A 23,700-nucleotide genomic window follows, 5' to 3' on the forward strand; every position below is an offset into this window, starting at 1 on the left:
ATTTCACAAGACAGTAAGCTCACTGAAAAACTCTAACCTGCCCTTAATAAAACTCCATAGTAAAAACCCTGTTGGTCCTGTTGGTATTGTGTTTTACTTTCCAGATGGACCTGAAAAATGTCAGTTCAGTGTGCAGCTAGGTGCTTTTCACCCCACTGTGCAAGACAGTCCTATAGACTTAGGGTCCTATTACACTGAACGATTTTTAACGATTAACGACTAACGATAAACAGTCGCAAACTAGATTTATTGTTAACCTGAAAATGGTCACCATATTACACAGAAGAATAATCATTAGTTACGATCATTACTATGATCGTTACTAAGATCGTTTATTCCTTCTGATCCTAGAAAAGCAATGAACAATGTGCAATTACACTGAACGATTAGTGAAAAAATGCGGAACTTGAGCGAATGAACATGGAATGAAAGCGAACGATCAGCGAACGAGTAACGATAATTTTAGGTTCAGATCTAAATCAACAATCAACGACATACGAACGATTTTTTGATCGTTGCCTGCAATTACACAGAACGTTTAAATTAGAACGATTTTTCGCACGATAATCGTCCCGTGTAATAGGGCCCTTACGTTGAGTCTGAGTCATGTAGCACAGGACTGTAAGAGCATGTGTTTAGCACACATAGCTGACTGATCATGCCAGCTATGATATATCAAAGTGACAAAGCCCATTTAACCGATTTAGTGATTTCTTTTGTTTGTTGGTGTGGGTGTGGATCCATTTCATTGCTTAATAAATTATAATTGTTAAAAAATTGTTTTTAGATGAACATCACATATAAATATTTTATTCTGTGTTTCCAAGTCATTTTATCTAATTTCTTTTAGTCACAAAGCTTGTTTGTGCCCACCAGTGTTCTGGACGTTGCATGGGACCGAACCCCAGTGATTGCTGTCACAGTCAATGTGCAGCTGGCTGTACAGGTCCTAAAGAAACAGACTGCCTGGTAATACAAACAGCTTGAAATAAGCTGTATAAATGCATTGTTTGTGAAGATATAAATTAGATATTATATAAATTTCTCTCATTTTTCTGTCTATATAAATGTGTTTAGTCTAGACAGGTTACAGGGGCATCTGTTTCCCACAGAGTTTTATTTTATACTGTAATATATATATATTTCTTTTTTATTTTAGTATTAATAGAAAACAACTTAAATTTTTTTCATTACTAGTATTACCACTAGCATTGGATTCTTTAGAGTTTTGCAAATCTAATTAAATCTAATCAAACAGTCATCTTTGAAGGTGAAGCAACGACAATGGTGGGCACCTTTACTATCTGACAACTTAATTTTAGGGCTCACACAGTATGGTAGTGTTCCCCCTTAAGAAACTATTCATTTAAGGGTAAAGTGCATTTTTCTGTGGCCTAATACTTAAAAGGAATGTGTTGTCAGAAAATGACTTTTTGTTTAAATAAATGTTTTTATGTTAAACATATTTTTAAAGAATTTTTGGTGATATTTTTTGTAATTTTCCATTTTTCTATATTATAAAATAATCCTGAAATCTTACAGTTCTCATTATTACCACTGGGGCGAAAACTAAGCTGAGGCTTCCTGTTGTGTTTGTAGTGATAAGAGGAGGCTGCTGTAAAGTGATCTGTACAGCATTGCAGTGACATGTGACACCAGTAGATAGAGTAGACACTAGCAGTCCCCTGTGGAATTAACTCTTTAAAGGTCACAGAGTACGCTTAAGGGCCTTTTCACATAGACAGATTATCGCACAAAAAATCATTAAATTGTTTGAATTTAAAGGGGTTATCCAGCGCTACAAAAACATGGCCACTTTCTTCCAGAGACAGCCCAGCTCTTGTCTCCAGCTTGGGTGGGGTTTTGCTGCTTAGTTCCATTGAAGTGAATGGTGCTTAATTGCAAACCGCACCTGAACTGGAGACAAGAGTCGTGTTGTCTCTAAAAGAAAGTGGCAGTGTTTTTGTAACACTGGATAACCCCTTTAAGTGATAATGTTCTGATGTTAATGCAGCAATGATCAAGCTACAAACAAAAAATTGCTCATATGTCGTTTATCGCATCTTTTGAGTTGATCTCAAAAATCATTGTTAATTGTTCTCAAGTCTTAGGCTATGTTCACACAACGTCCAAAAAAGAAAAAAGATGTACGCTTTTTGAAAAGACGCCTGCTTTTTAAAAAGACGTCTGTTATTGCATCTTTTTAAGTGACTTGATTAAAATGCATTTAAGTCTATGGAATAACGGACGTCTTTTTTACACATTGTATTGAATGACGGACGTCTTTTGAGGCGGACGCTTTTAGTACAATGTGTGAAAAAGATGTCCATTATTCCATAGACTCCAATGCATTTTAATCAAGTCACTTAAAATGATAACGGACGTCTTTTTAAACACAAAAGACGCTTTTTTCCTTTTTTGGACGTTGTGTGAACATAGCCTTTCAGTGTAAGGCTATGTGCAGACTATGTATTAGACTGGCCGTTCCGTGACCCGACCGGGTCACGGAATGCCGGTCTCTCAAAAGATCATCGGTCTCTGAAAAGATGATGTTTTCGGCCGCAGGGTTCTGATGTGGGCGCATCCGTGCGCACCCGCATCAGAACTCTCCACTGCACGCTATGGAGCGAGCGGCTGGAGCAGTGTGCACTGACAGGGTTTTCTGACATGTCAGTTGTTTGTTGCGCGCTAGGGATCCCGGACGGAGCATATTACATCTGTATACGCTCCGGCCGGGATCTCATAGACTGAGAGGTAACGTATATTTTCGTAATAATCGAGGCCGTTGTGCAACGGACGTGATTTTACGAAAATATACTTTGTGTGAACATAGCCTAAACCCTCATTGTTCACAGTATATAGATATGAACGCAATTACGAATATCTACAAAATACAGACGAACGCAATTACATAAATACAATGGCATTAATGATTTTTCATCACGACTTATCTTCTCGTCTGATCATCTATCATTTGAAAGAAAAAAATCATTGCTTCTCATTTGCTAAACGACCGACTAAGCAATTTATCTGTAGGTGTGAAAGGACCCTTTAGTAATGTTTCACATTTATCTCAAAGGGACAGAGTTTATCTTTTATCGTCTGTGTCCATGAGTATTGCTGTAAAGCATGTCACTTAATGTTGTTAAAAACAGCCTAGGTAAGATGGCAGCCCTTATAAAAACCTACAAAAAGTTAAATAAAAAAAATTACAGTCAGAAAATAGAAACAGATTAGAATAAGATAACATGTTTTATTCTCTGACTCTAATCAGTTAAAGAGAATTCAGGTGATACATTCTACAGTCCACAGAGGTTGGTAACTTTTTTGGCCACTCAGGAGCAAGTTTCTACATTTTTACATTTATAATGTTGAATATTATATAACCCACTTACTAAAATTTTGTTAAGGCCTGCCTCAAATTTCGTGATGGTGACTCATGCTTGGAGAGCTGCTCTGAGACTAATCCATACAAACTAAGGGAAAACCTACTAGAAGCTGGCCCCGAAAAGTATAGTTTTGGGTCCTCATGTGTGAAAACATGTCCATGTAAGTAATGTGTGAATAAAAGCTAAACAAGTTGGGGTATTGATGTTAAGAGGCTTTATGTCCTATCAACCCTTTTTTATGTTCTGAGTATACATACGCAGAAGATCTGATACAGTTTCTGTATCAGATGTATAATATGTACATATGTATAATATGTAAAATGATGAACATAAGGCTGAGTAATGTGTTCTGCATGTTTGAGTCATATTTGTTTAGCATATCTAAAGCAAGGGACCCTTCCCCATCAGAAGTGGGGTCTAGATCATCCTCCCTATGTTCCCTGGTGTGGCTAAAATGTACAATGATGAATATAAGGCTGAGTAACGTGTTCTGCATGTTTGGGTCATACCTGCTTAGATATATCTAAGGCAAAGGACTCTTTCCCATCAGTAGTGGGGTCCTCGATTATCCTCCCAATGTTCCCTGGTGGGAATAGTCACCCATTTAGATATAAATTTTAAAAGGACATCATACATTGTTGAGATCACTTTTTTCAGTTTTCTCTGGTAAATATCTGGGAATGTGAAAATTATACAAATAAAAGCATTTGTAAAGCATGTCTCTTTTCTAAATGCAATAGGAGATAGGTATTTGTCATATTAAATTACTCTTCAGGTTATTAAAGGCATTTCACTCAAACATAAGTTTTAATGTGTTGCTGCCCATAGTGAAACTAACAATTTCTTCCACACTTGTGATTATCTATTAAGGCTCCTTCCCCCAGTTCTGAGCTACTGCTTTCTGCCGAAGAAAAAAAATCTGTGTTTGAGCTTTTCTCCCTGTCTCTCCCTCTCCCCCCTCCCTTCTGAGACAGCTGATGTAGTCCCTGACTGCAACACTGTAGCTTCTTTGTAATGCTGGGAGGGTGAATCACAGGGAGTTCATCAGAAACCTGATCTCAGATTAACCATCCCAGCATTGCAAAGAACCTACAGTGTTGCAGATAAAGCCAGTAAGGGACTTGTTAACATCCGCGATCTCAGAAGCACGGGGAGAGGAGGGAAAGAGGGAGAGAAAAGCTCACACACAGATTTTTGTGTTTTCAGCACAAAGCAGCAGCTGAAAACTGGGGAAAGGAGACTGAATAGATAACACCACCTATGGAATAAATTGTTAGTCTTACCTTGGGCAGCAGCATATCAAAAGTAATGTTTGAATGGAAACCCCTTTCAGGGTACTACAGCCTTTACTTTAATTTTGATCTTTACAAGAATCATGAATAGAGTTGTAGGGGAACATCATTGTTTACTTTTTTTTAAAGCTAGAAATGCAAAATCTTAAAAAAAACAAAAAAAACATAGGTATTGCAGGTATTGAAGTTGTATAAATAGTCTAAAGTCTAAGGGCATGTGTAAAAATAATCAATGAGTATGTGTGTACAGGATATAATAATAAAGATTTCCCATGCGATTCTCTCTATTTTTCAGATAATTATGTTGTATCAGATTCTGGATCTTGTATACATTCATGTGAATATGGCACACATGAAATGGAGGATAATATTCCCAACTACATACTACAAGAAAATGGTAAATATACCATCAAATGACAAACTAATGTAGTTAAAGTAAACCTGTCACCCCTGGACAGGCTCCCAAACCCACCTTACCCCTGGATACGGCCCCCCCCCCCTATACTTACCCCATCCTGCCAGTCCCGCCGCAGAGATACAGACACCCGTTCATCTGTGCACTAAATATGCAAATGAGCTAAGATGAGTCCGACATCAATAGGAAATAACTGGAGCAGTGATTTCTATAGACATTGGACTACTCTCCACTCATTTGCATATTAAGCATGTACAGTAGAAGTATCTCTGCTGAGGGACCGGCATCAGGAGAGAGACTGGCAGAATAAGGTAGGTATGGTGGGGCAGTATGCAGGGGTAGGGTGGGTTCGGGAGTCCGTCCAGGGGAGACAGGTTCCCTTTAAAAAACTTAGCACACTAAGTTATATCTTCATTTTGTAGATTTTTTAATGATTTAGATTATGTTTACACAGCATTTAATTAGTGTTAATTTGTGCAGCGAATTGCACAAATTGTGATAAAATAGTGCTATTTTTGTTGTGATTTTGACGGAATTGTGGAAAAACTAGCAAAATTTTACTTTGGTTGCACAATTTGTGGCAAATAGTGCTAATTAAATGCTATGTGTACATACCCTAACCAAAGTGTATAATTCTATTACATAAGCACCTTGTCAACATTATAGAGTGACAGGTACACACCTTCACAACACAACTAACTTCCACCACCTACCATCTTCTGCGCAGGTAGGTGCTCAACCAACTCTAGCAGTACACCTATTTACGTCATTTGACCAAACTTGTAAAGATATCATGTAACACAAGGATATAACAATTAATCTGTAAACTTATTAGATTCCATTGAAAAAGAACCAACACGTAAAAATATTAAAATTTATATGTCCTTAGCATGAGATGATATTGAAAAACTGCCACTTAGGGTCCTATTACACAGAGCGATTTTTAAAGATTAACAACTAACGATAAACGGTCGCAAACAAGATTGTTTATCGTTAACTTGAAGTCGTTCACCATATTACACAGAACAATCGTTTATTCCTTTTGATCCCAGCAAAACAATTAACAATGTGCAATTACACTAAACGATTAGTGAAAAAATGCGGAACTTGAGCGCATGAATGTGGAATTAAAGCGACAATAAAACACACAATAACACACAATAACGAGCAATAACACAGAACGATCATCCTTAAAATTCGAACAATATAATGATTTTCCGCGCAATAATCGTCCTGTGTAATAGGGAACTTAGTCTAAAAATGTCATCAAAATGTGACAAAAGAGCAAACAAAAAAAAATGTGTTTGTGCATGATAGTTATATTTACGCTCTTAACAAAAAAATGCCATGCAGTGAGTGGCATTTTTTTGCCATTTTTCAGAGAAATTTAAAGCATGAATGCAGCCTAATGGCTCTAATAATATTCTGCAATAAATTTAGCAGTAATAAAAAAAAAGAACCTTTTCCCTGTTTTTAGATAGAAAAAGCGATTGGACTGAATCGGAACAACTGTCTATTAATGATGTTCTAAAGCATAATACATACATCATAACAACTGGAAAAGAAACGTAAGTAATCTATATTAGCCTCTACCAATATCACAATTCACCAATAACACTGCTATACAAGGGGAAATTAATTCCCCCACACCATGACCACTACCATTACCACCACATAGTGATTGGATGATACCACTGTAATGATACTGAATGAAAAAAACTGTAAACAGCCCAATATCCTTCCTTTAAGTGACTATATTGTGTTGATACCTACTATGCACAGGGTCTGTACACCGTAGATGACTACATAAAAGACCATATTTAGTGGCAATAACAACTCTAAGCAGGCTCTGCAGACCGTTTAAGTGATCACAGTACATACAGTTATAGTGGAATTGTTCTCTTTTCTTCTCTTCTCTGTCTGGCTCATGAAGACTTCACCCAAAAATTTTTCAGATCATATTCTAATAGACAAACATCTTAGGTTCTGCACTTTTCCAGAACATTCCCTAACTCTTCTCTACCTCATTGAGTGAGTAGGTCGTTGGGTTTAGGGAGAGAGGTAAAGTGATTTGATGAGGGTGGGCAGGTAGGTAATTTCACCTTATTAGGTAAATGCCACCAGTCCCCCCTCTAATAGGAAGAATCCTCAATAGGTAGATGATTTCCCCCTCAATTAAGTAAATGCAGCAGTTGGATCACAATCCCCCGAGCTAGGTAGAAGCCCCTAGTAGGTAGATAATTACATCATTAGGTACAAGCCCCCGTAGGTAGACAATCCCCCATAAAGCCCCCAGTAGACAGATAATTTCTGTAATTAGGTAGATGCCCCCAGTAGGTAGGTAACCCCCACTTATTAGGTAGCTGCCCCAACCTATTAGGTAGATATCCTAAATAGGTAGTTAATCCCCCCATTCATTAGGTAGATGCCTTCTGTATGTACATTATGTAGTGCACTAAGAAGTTGGAGTAGCACCCTACGAAATGAACATACAGGAGCAGAGACTTCAGTTTACTGCCAGACTCTCTGCTCCTACAGAATACATATATTGTACCCTAAAAATGTGCGACCTTTAAGAATATTGCACATGTGACAACCTTAATAAGCATGTAGGGGGATATTTATTAAATTAGTGTAAAGTAGAATTGTCTTAGTTGCCCCTAGCAACCAATCAGATTCTACCTTTCATTTCTCAAAGAATCTGTGAGGAATGTAAAGTGGAATCTGATTGGTTGCTAGGGACAACTAAGACAATTCTACTTTACACCAGTTTGATAAATCTCCCCCATAGTGCTTGAGATCAAAGATTGCCCCAAACTTCCTTTTCATCCCAATTATACTCTACATGTTCTACTTTATATATTTAGAGGCTGATTTATGGAGTAGTATTCCTGCTATATCCCTTGGTGTCTAGAACGGTTTAGCAGCCATTACCTAGTATCTCTTATGTTCTAGAAAAATAAAAGCCTTATCATTTCTATCCATGTATTGAAGCTCTAAAGTGTATAAATGACAGTATGCAGTAGTAAAGCTCAGGAGCCTTGACCATAAATTCATTTCATAAATTAAAATGAAAATAAAACTTACATGGTTTCAATTATCTTTTTCTTCTAAGCAAACTGGTAGTTGTCTTATACATGTAATTATAAATTCTCAGTAAAATAGGGTGTTATATTCTGTTCTATTATTTAAGGCTTAACAGTTTTATTTTTATGGCAGTTATAACCTTACATCTAAACTTGAAATACCTAAAGTGGAAGTCAAAAAAGCTATACATGATAAAAAAGGTAAGATCTTCAAATTTTTTTTTCTCATGAATTACTGTTTTGATTTGCTTTTATTATACTGAAGTGCTGATCCATATGACAGCAACTGGGTGACACAGTAGGTTCGTTCTTTGACCAAATTATTTGGTCCATGGCTGTTTCTTCAGGGCTGGGCTGGCCTATTCATATACAAACTTTTGGGTTGCGATATGAGATTTGCAAGCTTTCCTAGATGACTTGATATCTTAAACCACCAGGGTTAATTTTTAAGGAAAACTTAGGGAATAGGAACATCTTCAGTGTGTCCCATTCTTAGGCCCTTTATAGACTGCATGTAGTCTGTTACAGCTGCACTTGCTGAGGAACCCATGCAAGTGCAAAGTCTGAAGTTGTAAGTCTGTAAGCAGTAAGACTATCCAGACTTTTATTGTACTTTTATTGTAGTCTAAGGCTATGTTCACACAGTTTTTTTTTTTTTTAGTAAAGAACGGACGCTGATTGCAATGGCATCAGCGTCCGTTCTTTAATGCAGAGGTCAATGCAATGCCGCCCGCTGTTCACATAGCATTATTCTAAGAATAATGTACCTGCCAATTATTTCCGGACGCGGTTCACTGATCAGGCCCCCCCTGAAAACACCTTTGTGCCCCAGTGGCAAAGAAGTCATTTTTTTCATTTGTGACATAGGTTAAAAAGTAATTAATCACTACAAAGTTCACAAGTTCAGTCATACACATGCTGCAGTCGCCAAGTCCTGTTTATAAAGAAACCTGCAATTGCAGTGTCTTTTAGCCTACTACACTAAACTGTTAGACAGTACGGCTTAGTCTATTATTTTGCTATGTTAAACCAAACAAAGGCAAAAAAAGCTTCTTCTTTTTTTTTGGGGGGGGGGGGAATCCTTCCATGATTAATGGCCACAAATAGCGATACAAATCGGGGCTTAGGAAACAGCAAGGTAAGGTTGTCATACAGGATAATGGGAACTAAGATTTGTCGCCTAGCCTTCATCTCATGTCCGGTAAAAAGAGTATACATTGATACTGTCATACTGTCAAGCTACTAACTACACTTTTCATAACCACTGAAAAAAATATTTTAATTGTGATTGTTATGCATTTATGTCTTAATGTTTGTTAAAAAGTTTGCGCAGGAACTATAAATCAGTTAAGTCGAATGGGTCCAGTGGAAAGCCATTACAACTATTTAAAGAAAATGTATCAAGGATGTGAGATTGTACTTGGAAATTTGGAAATTACCCATCTGCCAGCCAATTCTGACCTTTCTTTCCTTAAGGTATGTTTTCATTATATAGCCCAAGTACTCTGTATATGAGTTAACCATGGGGTTATTTCAGTGTTTTTTTTAATACCATTGGAGTTTTGGATTCCGATTTTATATGTATGTATTTGTTCTATGTAGTTCATACAGCAAAAAGGGATATATAAGCCCCTTTTTTATATAATTTCTTTTGATTACACTTTGTCTCAAACAACTGAAGTGGTGTCTTTAAAAAAAAAACACTGTGTGTGTGGGGGTGGGTGGGTGTGTATGAAACTTCCATTATTTTTTTTTTTACAGTTTTTTGTGAAAACCAGAAGTTCCTCAAAAGACAACAACACATAAGCAACCTATTTTTCTGTAGTTTGGATGTACTCCTAGTTTGGGCCTAAAATATTTAAGCATAAAGTGGCACTAACATTGCTATAGTTAGGACCTCCAGTAAATGTGTTTCCTAAAGAATTGAGTTTCTCATAAAGAAGTATGAACTCTGGAGCAATGTAAGGTTTCAGTGGCTGTGTAGCATATATCTATCTCACCAGGAAGTCAGTGCACGGAGAGCTCATTTCTATCACAGTACAGACAGAATTATTAAAAAGTTTGGATTTTTAAACCAATGAGAAAAAAGTTATAACACATACCATATACTAAGGGTTAATGAGCAGGCCTGACTAATCTATTTAGTAATACAAACAAGAGCCAGAGTCCTACAAAGGGTAAATAGAGGATGAAAGTGCATGCTTGTACTATAGTTCAGAGGGTTTTCTCTTCAGCCACATTAAAAAAACCATATGGATAGGAGGCTTTACATTGTCAGTCCTAATGGGGACAGGGGCTGATTTGATTAATGACAAGCCATGTTAATTTGATTTCACCTTGTCAAGATAGGGAACAAGTCTATGGGGCTACTCCAAATCCTTCAATTTGTGTTTATGTACATATATCCACATGGTGCCACACAGTACTCTCCATTTTCTTCCATATTTTGGGGTTTAAAGAGTTTAAGGAGTGAAATTAAGTAACTGAAGGTTTGTAATTATTAATGTTCCTTACAGGATATACAAGAAGTAGGAGGATATGTTCTTATTGCTTTAAATGCAGTAAAGTCAATTCCACTTGTGAACCTTCGAATCATTCGAGGAGAAATATTGTTAAGAAACTCTTCACTGTCTATTTTTTCAAACTATCAAGAAAATGTGTCTGATGCTTTGGAGGAGGTATCAATGCGCCAATTACAAGGTAATCTACTGTATCTAGCTGTTATCAGTTTTCTGCAAGGGTAACATGGCACTTGCAATCATACTGTCTATCTGAACTACTTTACACAGATTGTTATACATCAGCATCACTACCTTGGAATATTATGTTCTAATGATTGGATTCTGCAGATTTAAGTTTTAGGGGAAAGGGAAATATAGTAATTTAATGGTCCTTTAAATTAAATATATGGACTCCATCTATTTTTTTTAAATATCAGATCGATGTAGGTTCAAAAGCAGGGTTCTGCAATAATTTTGAGAAAGGAAAAAGTAAATTTTCTATTCTGGGCGGTGAGGTGAAGTCTTTTTTGGAAAATGTATAAGTACTCTCATGTAAAGGTTTCCACAACTCCAGTTCATTTAGCTAAAAATGGAATGCCAATGTCAAGATATGAATCCACTGTGTGCAGCAGCTCTATTCATTCTCTATGGAGCCACCACGGAGGCCCAAAGCTTGCATTAGACTCTTTGGTGGCTCCATAGAGAATGATTGGCGGTACGTATTCGCAGTCCACAACTCTATTCTGTAAGGATTTAGGGGTCATAATTCTTGAGATTGGGGGACCCCCCGTGACCTCTTAGTTATACCCTATCTAGTGGATAGGGCATAACTACTCCCGGTAGCAGGGGCGTAGCTAGAGGCTCTTCGGCCCTGGTGCAAAAGTTTAACCTGGGCCCCAGGTTAAGGCTATGTTCACACTGAGTAAAAAACTACGGCTGTAGTTCTCGCCGCAGAACTACGGCCGTAGTGTTGCGGTGTGTGACATAGCTTTATGTTAAATAGGATCCCGGTCGTAGCGTACACACATCGTATACGCTCCGGCTGGGAGCCCATGCGGCGCCGAAACAAAACTGACAGATCAGTTTTCTGCCGTCGGGATTCAGTGAATTCCGGCCGCAGAAAGACCTGTCAGTGCACGCAGCGAAGCAAGCGGCTCCGGCCGCTCGCTTCACTGTGAGCTATGGGAAGCTTTGATGCGGGGGCCGGGGTCGGGGTCACGGATCGCGGAACGGCCGGTCTCTTACTGTATGTGAACATAGCCTAAAGATGCACAAGACAAGGGAGGCACACTATGGGCTATGTACAGCACATGATGGGCACACTATGGGCTATGTACAGTACAGGGAGGTACACTATGGGCTATGTACAGTACAGAGAGGCACACTATGGACTATGTACAGCACAGGGAGGCACACTATGGGCTATGTACAGTACAGGGAGGCACACTATGGGCTATGTACAGCACATGATGGGCACACTATGGGCTATGTACAGCACATGATGGGCACACTATGGGCTATGTACAGCACATGATGGGCACACTATGGGCTATGTACAGCACATGATGGGCACACTATGGGCTATGTACAGTGCAGGGAGGCACACTATGGGCTATGTACAGCACATGATAGGCACACTATGGGAGATATACAGCACATGATGAGCACACTATGGGAGATGTACAGCACATGATAGGCACACTATGGGAGATATACAGCACATGATGGGCACACTATGGGCTATGTACAGCACATGATGGGCACACTATGGGCTATGTACAGCACATGATGGGCACACTATGGGCTATGTACAGCACATGATGGGCACACTATGGGCTATGTACAGCACATGATGGGCACACTATGGGCTATGTACAGCACATGATGGGCACACTATGGGCTATGTACAGCACATGATGGGCACACTATGGACTATGTACAGCACATGATGGGCACACTATGGGCTATGTACAGTAAAGGGGGCACACTATGGGCTATGTACAGCACAGGGAGGCACACTATGGGCTATGTACAGCACAGGGAGGCACACTATGGGCTATGTACAGCACATGATGGGCACACTATGGGCTGTGTACAGCACATGATGGGCATACTATGGGCTATGTGCAGCACATGATGGGCACACTATGGGCTATGTAAATCACATGATGGGCACACTATGGGCTATGTACAGCACATGATGGACACACTATTGAAGATGTACAGCACATGATGGGCACACTATGAACTGTGTACAGCACATGATGGGCACACTATGGGCTGTGTACAGCACATGATGGGCACACTATGGGTTATGTACAGTACAGGGAGGCACACTATGGGCTATGTACAGCACAGGGAGGCACACTATGGGCTATGTACAGTACAGGGAGGCACACTATGGGCTATGTACAGCACATGATGGCCACACTATAGGCTATGTACAGTACAGGGAGGCACACTATGGGCTATGTACAGTGCAGGGAGGCACACTATGGGCTATGTACAGCACATGATAGGCACACTATGGGCTATGTACAGCACATGATGGCCACATTATGGGGTATGTACAGTACAGGGGGGCACACTATGGGCTATGTACAGTGCAGGGAGGCACACTATGGGCTATGTACAGCACAGGGAGGCACACTATGGGCTATGTACAGTACAGGGAAGCACACTATTGGCTATGTACAGTACAGGGAGACACACTATGGGCTATGTACAGTACAGGGAGGCACACTATGGGCTATGTACAGCACATGATGGGCACACTATGGGCTATGTACAGCACAGGGAGGCACACTATGGGCTATGTACAGTACAGGGAGGCACACTATGGGCTATGTACAGCACATGATGGGCACACTATGGGCTATGTACAGAACAGGGAGGCACACTATGGGCTATGTACAGCACATGATTGGCACACTGTGGGCTATGTACAGTACAGGGAGGCACACTATGACATGTACAGCACATGATGGGCACACTATGGGCTATGTACAGTACAGGGAGGCACACTATGGGCTATGTACAGCACATAATGGGCACACTATGGGCTATGTACAGTACAGGGAGGCACACTATGGGCTATGTACAGCACATGTTGGGCACACTATGGGCTATGTACAGCACAGGGAGGCACACTATGGGCTATGTACAGTACAGGGAGGCACAGTATGGGCTATGTACAGCACATAATGGGCACACTATGGGCTATGTACAGTACAGGGAGGCACACTATGGGCTATGTACAGCACAGGGAGGCACACTATGGGCTATGTACAGCACAGGGAGGCACACTATGGGCTATGTACAGCACATGATGGGCACACTATGGGCTATGTACAGCACAGGGAGGCACACTATGGGCTATGTACAGCACATGATGGGCACACTATGGGCTATGTACCGCACAGAGAGGCACACTATGGGCTATGTACAGTACAGGGAGGCACAATATTGGGCTATGTACAGCATAGGGAGGCGCACTATGGGCTATGTACAGCACATGATGGGCACACTATGGGCTATGTACAGCACATGATGGGCACACTATGGGCTATGTACAGCACAGGGAGGCACACTATGGGCTATGTACAGCACATGATGGGCACACTATGGGCTATGTACAGCACATAATGGGCACACTATGGGCTATGTACAGTACAGGGAGGCACACTATGGGCTATGTACAGTACAGGGAGGCACACTATGGGCTATGTAAAGCACATGATGGGCACACTATGGACTATGTACAGCACAGGGAGGCACACTATGGGCTATGTACAGTACAGGAAGGCACACTATGGGCTATGTACAGCACATGATGGGCACACTATGGGCTATGTACAGCACATGATGGGCACACTATGGGCTATGTACAGCACATGATGGGCACACTATGGGCTATGTACAGTACAGGGAGGCACACTATGGGCTATGTACAGTACAGGAAGGCACACTATGGGCTATGTACAGTACAGGGAGGCACAGTATGGGCTATGTACAGTACAGGGAGGCACACTATGGGCTATGTACAGCACATGTTGGGCACACTATGGGCTATGTACAGCACATGATGGGCACACTATGGGCTATGTACAGCACAGTGAGGCACACTATGGGCTATGTACAGTACAGGGAGGCACACTATGGGCTATGTACAGCACATAATGGGCACACTATGGGCTATGTACAGTACAGGGAGGCACACTATGGGCTATGTACAGTACAGGGAGGCACACTATGGGCTATGTACAGCACATGATGGGCACACTATGGGCTATGTACAGTACAGGGAGGTACACTATGGGCTATGTACAGTACAGAGAGGCACACTATGGACTATGTACAGCACAGGGAGGCACACTATGGGCTATGTACAGTACAGGGAGGCACAGTATGGGCTATGTATAGCACATGATGGGCACACTATGGGCTATGTACAGTACAGGGAGGCACACTATGGGCTATGTACAGTACAGGGAGGCACACTATGGGCTATGTACAGTACAGGGAGGCACACTATGGGCTATGTACAGTACAGGGAGGCACACTATGGGCTATGTACAGCACATGTTGGGCACACTATGGGCTATGTACAGCACTTGATGGGCACACTATGGGCTATGTACAGCACAGGGAGGCACACTATGGGCTATGTACAGCACATGATGGGCACACTATGGGCTATGTACAGCACATGATGGGCACACTATGGGCTATGTACAGCACATGATGGGCACACTATGGGCTATGTACAGCACATGATGGGCACACTATGGGCTATGTACAGCACATGATGGGCACACTATGGGCTATGTACAGCACATGATGGGCACACTATGGGCTATGTACAGCACATGATGGGCACACTATGGGCGATGTACAGCACATGATGGGCACACTATGGGCTATGTACAGCACATGATGGGCACACTATGGGCTATGTACAGCACATGATGGGCACACTATGGGCTATGTACAGTAAAGGGGGCACACTATGGGCTATGTACAGCACAGGGAGGCACACTATGGGCTATGTACAGCACATGATGGGCACACTATGGGCTGTGTACAGCACATGATGGGCATACTATGGGCTATGTGCAGCACATGATGGGCACACTATGGGCTATGTAAATCACATGATGGGCACACTATGGGCTATGTACAGCACATGATGGGCACACTATGGGCTATGTACAGCACATGATGGGCACACTATGGGCTATGTACAGCACATGATGGGCACACTATGGGCTATGTACAGCACATGATGGGCACACTATGGGCTATGTACAGCACATGATGGGCACACTATGGGCTATGTACAGCACATGATGGGCACACTATGGGCTATGTACAGCACATGATGGGCACACTATGGGCTATGTACAGCACATGATGGGCACACTATGGGCGATGTACAGCACATGATGGGCACACTATGGGCTATGTACAGCACATGATGGGCACACTATGGGCTATGTACAGCACATGATGGGCACACTATGGGCTATGTACAGTAAAGGGGGCACACTATGGGCTATGTACAGTAAAGGGGGCACACTATGGGCTATGTACAGCACAGGGAGGCACACTATGGGCTATGTACAGCACATGATGGGCACACTATGGGCTGTGTACAGCACATGATGGGCATACTATGGGCTATGTGCAGCACATGATGGGCACACTATGGGCTATGTAAATCACATGATGGGCACACTATGGGCTATGTACAGCACATGATGGACACACTACTGAAGATGTACAGCACATGATGGGCACACTTTGGGCTATGTACAGCACATGATGGGCACACTATGGGCTATCTACAGCACATGATGGGCACACTATGGACTATGTTCAGTACAGGGAGGCACACTATGGGCTATGTACAGTACAGGGAGGCACACTATGGGCTATGTACAGTACAGGGAGGCACACTATGGGCTATGTACAGCACAGGGAGGCACACTATGGGCTATGTACAGTACAGGGAGGCACACTATGGGAGATATACAGCACATGATGGGCACACTATGGGCTATGTACAGCACATGATGGGCACACTATGGACTATGTACAGCACATGATGGGCACACTATGGGCTATGTACAGTACAGGGGGGCACACTATAGGCTATGTACAGTACAGGGAGGCACAGTATGGGCTATGTACAGCACATGATAGGCACACTATGGGCTATGTACAGCACATGATAGGCACACTATGGGCTATGTACAGCACATGATGGGCACACTATGGGCTATGTACAGTACAGGGGGGCACACTATGGGCTATGTACAGTGCAGGGAGGCACACTATGGGCTATGTACAGCACAGAGAGGAACACTATGGGCTATGTACAGCACATGATAGGCACACTATGGGCTATGTACAGCACATGATAGGCACACTATGGGCTATGTACAGCACATGATGGCCACACTATGGGCTATGTACAGTACAGGGGGGCACACTATGGGCTATGTACAGCACAGGGAGGCACACTATGGGCTATGTACAGCACATGATGGGCACACTATGGGCTATGTACAGTACAGGAAGGCACACTATGGGCTATGTACAGTACAGGGAGACACACTATGGGCTATGTACAGTACAGGGAGGCACACTATGGGCTATGTACAGCACATGATGGGCACACTATGGGCTATGTACAGCACAGGGAGGCACACTATGGGCTATGTACAGTACAGGGAGGCACATTATGGGCTATGTACAGCACATGATGAGCACACTATGGGCTATGTACAGAACAGGGAGGCACACTATGGGCTATGTACAGCACATGATTGGCACACTGTGGGCTATGTACAGTACAGGGAGGCACACTATGACATGTACAGCACATGATGGGCACACTATGGGCTATGTACAGTACAGGGAGGCACACTATGGGCTATGTACAGTACAGGGAGGCACACTATGGGCTATGTACAGCACATAATGGGCACACTATGGGCTATGTACAGTACAGGGAGGCACACTATGGGCTATGTACAGCACATGATGGGCACACTATGGGCTATGTACAGCACAGGGAGGCACACTATGGGCTATGTACAGTACAGGGAGGCACACTATGGGCTATGTACAGCACAGGGAGGTACACTATGGGCTATGTACAGCACAGGGAGGCACACTATGGGCTATGTACAGCACATGATGGGCACACTATGGGAGATGTACAGCACATGATGGGCACACTATGGGCTATGTACAGCACAGGGAGGCACACTATGGGCTATGTACAGCACATGATGGGCACACTATTGGCTATGTACCGCACAGAGAGGCACACTATGGGCTATGTACAGTACAGGGAGGCACACTATGGGCTATGTACAGCACATGATGGGCACAATATTGGGCTATGTACAGCATAGGGAGGCGCACTATGGGCTATGTACAGCACATGATGGGCACACTATGGGAGATGTACAGCACATGATGGGCACACTATGGGCTATGTACAGCACAGGGAGGCACACTATGGGCTATGTACAGAACAGGGAGGCACACTATGGGCTATGTACAGTACAGGGAGGCACACTATGGGCTATGTACAGCACATGATGGGCACACTATGGGCTATGTACAGCACAGGGAGGCACACTATGGGCTATGTACAGCACATGATGGGCACACTATGGGCTATGTACAGCACATAATGGGCACACTATGGGCTATGTACAGTACAGGGAGGCACACTATGGGCTATGTACAGTACAGGGAGGCACACTATGGGCTATGTACAGCACATGATGGGCACACTATGGACTATGTACAGCACAGGGAGGCACACTATGGGCTATGTACAGTACAGGAAGGCACACTATGGGCTATGTAAAGCACATGATGGGCACACTATGGACTATGTACAGCACAGGGAGGCACACTATGGGCTATGTACAGTACAGGAAGGCACACTATGGGCTATGTACAGTACAGGGAGGCACAGTATGGGCTATGTACAGCACATGATGGGCACACTATGGGCTATGTACAGTACAGGGAGGCACACTATGGGCTATGTACAGCACATGTTGGGCACACTATGGGCTATGTACAGCACATGATGGGCACACTATGGGCTATGTACAGCACAGGTAGGCACACTATGGGCTATGTACAGTACAGGGAGGCACACTATGGGCTATGTACAGCACATAATGGGCACACTATGGGCTATGTACAGTACAGGGAGGCACACTATGGGCTATGTACAGCACATGATGGGCACACTATGGACTATGTTCAGCACAGGGAGGCACACTATGGGCTATGTACAGTACAGGGAGGCACAGTATGGGCTATGTACAGCACATGATGGGCACACTATGGGCTATGTACAGTACAGGGAGGCACACTATGGGCTATTTACAACACATGTTGGGCACACTATGGGCTATGTACAGCACATGATGGGCACACTATGGGCTATGTACAGCACAGGGAGGCACACTATGGGCTATGTACAGTACAGGGAGGCACACAATGGGCTATGTACAGCACATGATGGGCACACTATGGACTATGTACAGCACAGGGAGGCACACTATGGGCTATGTACAGAACAGGGAGGCACACTATGGGCTATGTACAGCACAGGGAGGCACACTATGGGCTATGTACAGAACAGGGAGGCACACTATGGGCTATGTACAGTACAGGGAGGCACACTATGGGCTATGTACAGCACAGGGAGGCACACTATGGGCTATGTACAGCACATGATGGGCACACAATGGGCTATGTACAGCACAGGGAGGCACACTATGGGCTATGTACAGCACATGCTGGGCACACTATGGGCTATGTACAGCAGATGGAGGCACACTATGGGCTATGTACAGAACAGGGAGGCACACTATGGGCTATGTACAGTACAGGGAGGCACACTATGGGCTATGTACAGCACATGATGGGCACACTATGGGCTATGTACAGCACAGGGAGGCACACTATGGGCTATGTACAGTACAGGGAGGCACACTATGGGCTATGTACAGCACATGTTGGGCACACTATGGACTATGTACAGCACAGCGAGGCACACTATGGGCTATGTACAGTACAGGGAGGCACACTATGGGCTATGTACAGCACAGGGAGGCACACTATGGGCTATGTACAGTACAGGGAGGCACACTATGGGCAATGTACAGCACATGATGGCCACACTATGGGCTATGTACAGCGCAGGGAGGCACACTATGGGCTTTGTACAGTACAGGGAGGCACACTATGGGCTATGTACAGCACAGGGAGGCACACTATGGGCTATGTACAGCACATGATGGGCACACTATGGACTATGTACAGCACAGGGAGGCACACTATGGGCTATGTACAGCACATGATGGGCACACTATGGGCTATGTACAGCACAGGGAGGCACACTATGGGCTATGTACAGTACAGGGAGGCACACTATGGGCTATGTACAGCACATGTTGGGCACACTATGGACTATGTACAGCACAGCGAGGCACACTATGGGCTATGTACAGTACAGGGAGGCACACTATGGGCTATGTACAGCACAGGGAGGCACACTATGGGCTATGTACAGTACAGGGAGGCACACTATGGGCTATGTACAGCACATGATGGGCACACTATGGGCTATGTACAGCACAGGGAGGCACACTGTGGGCTTTGTACAGTACAGGGAGGCACACTATGGGCTATGTACAGCACAGGGAGGCACACTATGGGCTATGTACAGCACATGATGGGCACACTATGGACTATGTACAGCACAGGGAGGCACACTATGGGCTATGTACAGCACATGATGGGCACACTATGGACTATGTACAGCACAGGGAGGCACACTATGGGCTATGTACAGCACAGGAAGGCACACTATGGGCTATGTACAGCACAGGGAGGCACACTATGGGCTATGTACAGCACAGGGAGGCACACTATGGGCTATGTACAGTACAGGGAGGCATACAATGGGCTATGTACAGCACATGATGGGCACACTATGGACTATGTACAGCACAGGGAGGCACACTATGGGCTATGTACAGAACAGGGAGGCACACTATGGGCTATGTACAGCACAGGGAGGCACACTATGGGCTATGTACAGAACAGGGAGGCACACTATGGGCTATGTACAGTACAGGGAGGCACACTATGGGCTATGTACAGCACAGGGAGGCACACTATGGGCTATGTACAGCACATGATGGGCACACTATGGGCTATGTACAGCACAGGGAGGCACACTATGGGCTATGTACAGCACATGATGGGCACACTATGGGCTATGTACAGCAGATGGAGGCACACTATGGGCTATGTACAGAACAGGGAGGCACACTATGGGCTATGTACAGTACAGGGAGGCACACTATGGGCTATGTACAGCACATGATGGGCACACTATGGGCTATGTACAGCACAGGGAGGCACACTATGGGCTATGTACAGTACAGGGAGGCACACTATGGGCTATGTACAGCACATGTTGGGCACACTATGGACTATGTACAGCACAGCGAGGCACACTATGGGCTATGTACAGTACAGGGAGGCACACTATGGGCTATGTACAGCACAGGGAGGCACACTATGGGCTATGTACAGTACAGGGAGGCACACTATGGGCTATGTACAGCACATGATGGGCACACTATGGGCTATGTACAGCGCAGGGAGGCACACTATGGGCTTTGTACAGTACAGGGAGGCACACTATGGGCTATGTACAGCACAGGGAGGCACACTATGGGCTATGTACAGCACATGATGGGCACACTATGGACTATGTACAGCACAGGGAGGCACACTATGGGCTATGTACAGCACATGATGGGCACACTATGGGCTATGTACAGCACAGGGAGGCACACTATGGGCTATGTACAGTACAGGGAGGCACACTATGGGCTATGTACAGCACATGTTGGGCACACTATGGACTATGTACAGCACAGCGAGGCACACTATGGGCTATGTACAGTACAGGGAGGCACACTATGGGCTATGTACAGCACAGGGAGGCACACTATGGGCTATGTACAGTACAGGGAGGCACACTATGGGCTATGTACAGCACATGATGGGCACACTATGGGCTATGTACAGCACAGGGAGGCACACTGTGGGCTTTGTACAGTACAGGGAGGCACACTATGGGCTATGTACAGCACAGGGAGGCACACTATGGGCTATGTACAGCACATGATGGGCACACTATGGACTATGTACAGCACAGGGAGGCACACTATGGGCTATGTACAGCACAGGGAGGCATGAGGATGAGGAACCAGTTTCTGCACATAAAAATATAAAATCCAGCAGATAGTTTATGCAGTGTGTAGAGTCCTTAGCAGCAGCTGCAGGCCCAGCATGTCAGGTCTCAGGCCGGCTCCAGAGCAAACAGAGCTGAGGCGAGGAGGGGGAGGGGCGGCTGTTCTCTTGCTGTAGCTCTGTCCCTCCTCCTCCTCTCCGACCACAGATACATTGGAAATTAGGGGCTGCCGCTTAATAAGTAAGTGTGCTGCTGAGGCAGATAGTGACTCCCCTGCCCCGACTCTTCTGTCCTCCCCCTCCTTTCAGATGAAAATCTCCCCTGCGGGCCGCCCTTGATGACGGGCCGGGTCGCAAATGCTACCTCTGCGACCTCTATAGTTACGCCGCTGCCTGGTAGAAATAACCCTGCAAACCATAAAAACAATGTAGTATAAAACACAAATAAACAGCTAATTAATATTATTGTTTATTCTACTTCAATATTTTATAATTTATTTATTAAATGTTTCTTTGTTTGGCCACGTCATTGTGTTAAAGGGGTACTCCAGGCAAAATGTATTTGTTAATATGTAATTTCATAGGGAAAGTTATACAAATCCCTAATATTCACTTATTATGGGAAACGCACATATAGGGCAATTTCCATCAATTTAGTACATCAGACAGGCTCACTTCCTCAAAAAAGTTACCTTTTCCTCCCTTCCTGTTCTTGCAATGTCCCATTACACTGCCTGTCTCTACGTGCTGCCCGGTCCTGATACACTCGGTTTCATGCAGCGGGGTGAGCGCTCCTTATTTGCCGCTCACCCGGCTTCAGAGGCCGACCAGCTGCCCGACTGCTTACCCCACCGCCCGGTCCCATACATAAGCGCTCACCCCATCCTGGTGCCGGCGGGATTACTGCTCCTGCACCTCCTCCCGCCACCTGCCTGTGCTCTATTAGCCCCTGAGCCCTCCCCCACGGTCCCATGCAGCGCTCACCCGGTACTAGTACTCCCAAGGATACGCTATGTCTTATTTTTAGGGGATGTCTTATTTTTCCATGAAGAAAAATCAACACTTGTTGTTGAGCAAGTATTGAGAACATTCATTATATACTGTATGGTAGTTGTCATCACAAACCAGCATAACCAGACAAAACCAACCACCTCCACCCTACCTGACCCCCTCTCCTCCCCTTTGCGGCGTGACGGCCGGGGTTTTCGGGGGATGCCTTATTTTTAGGGGGATGTCTTATTTTAAGATATTCTGTAAATCCTGCATTATGCCTTATTTTTAGCTGATGTCTTATCTTTGGGGAAACAAGGTAATGCTTGCAGAGTTTTCTACCCAAATATTTTTGTCCCCTTGCTTTTGCAAAGACCACTCTTTAACTCTTTAATGACCGATTGCGAGGCTGCCTACCATTAACCCCTTAAACACTGCAGTGTTTGAGCGTAAGTGAGCCACACCTGTCACTTACCGATCGGGACCCCCGCAGTGTGAAAAAAAAAGAATAGCCCCACCCCCAATCAAAGTTTAAATTACCCCCTTTCCCATTTTATAAATAAAACATGTAAGAACAATAAAATAAATAAATAAATATATTATGTATCATAGCATACATTTTTGTCTGAGCTATTAAAATAAAAATATATATATTGTTCCCGCATGGTGAACGACATAAATGAAAACCAGTAAAAAAAAGCCAGGATTGCAATTTTT

The 23,700-nt window shown here is 43.8% G+C and overlaps 1 protein-coding gene across 3 annotated transcripts in view; it reads left to right on the forward strand.

The window, feature by feature from the left end:
- The window catches only part of LOC138783558 (epidermal growth factor receptor-like), a 74,397-nt gene that overhangs the window by 15,885 nt on the left and 34,812 nt on the right, over positions 1-23,700 (forward strand). For all 3 annotated transcript variants that reach the window (XM_069958390.1, XM_069958389.1, XM_069958391.1), the window contains 7 exons: positions 851-969; positions 3,411-3,549; positions 4,977-5,078; positions 6,574-6,664; positions 8,316-8,383; positions 9,507-9,658; positions 10,699-10,882. In XM_069958390.1, coding sequence (XP_069814491.1) covers positions 851-969; positions 3,411-3,549; positions 4,977-5,078; positions 6,574-6,664; positions 8,316-8,383; positions 9,507-9,658; positions 10,699-10,882 — 855 coding nt within the window. The remainder of the gene's footprint in view (positions 1-850; positions 970-3,410; positions 3,550-4,976; positions 5,079-6,573; positions 6,665-8,315; positions 8,384-9,506; positions 9,659-10,698; positions 10,883-23,700) is intronic.

The sequence above is a fragment of the Dendropsophus ebraccatus genome, chromosome 2 (genome assembly GCF_027789765.1).
Source record: "Dendropsophus ebraccatus isolate aDenEbr1 chromosome 2, aDenEbr1.pat, whole genome shotgun sequence".
Classification (NCBI taxonomy): Eukaryota; Metazoa; Chordata; class Amphibia; order Anura; family Hylidae; genus Dendropsophus; species Dendropsophus ebraccatus.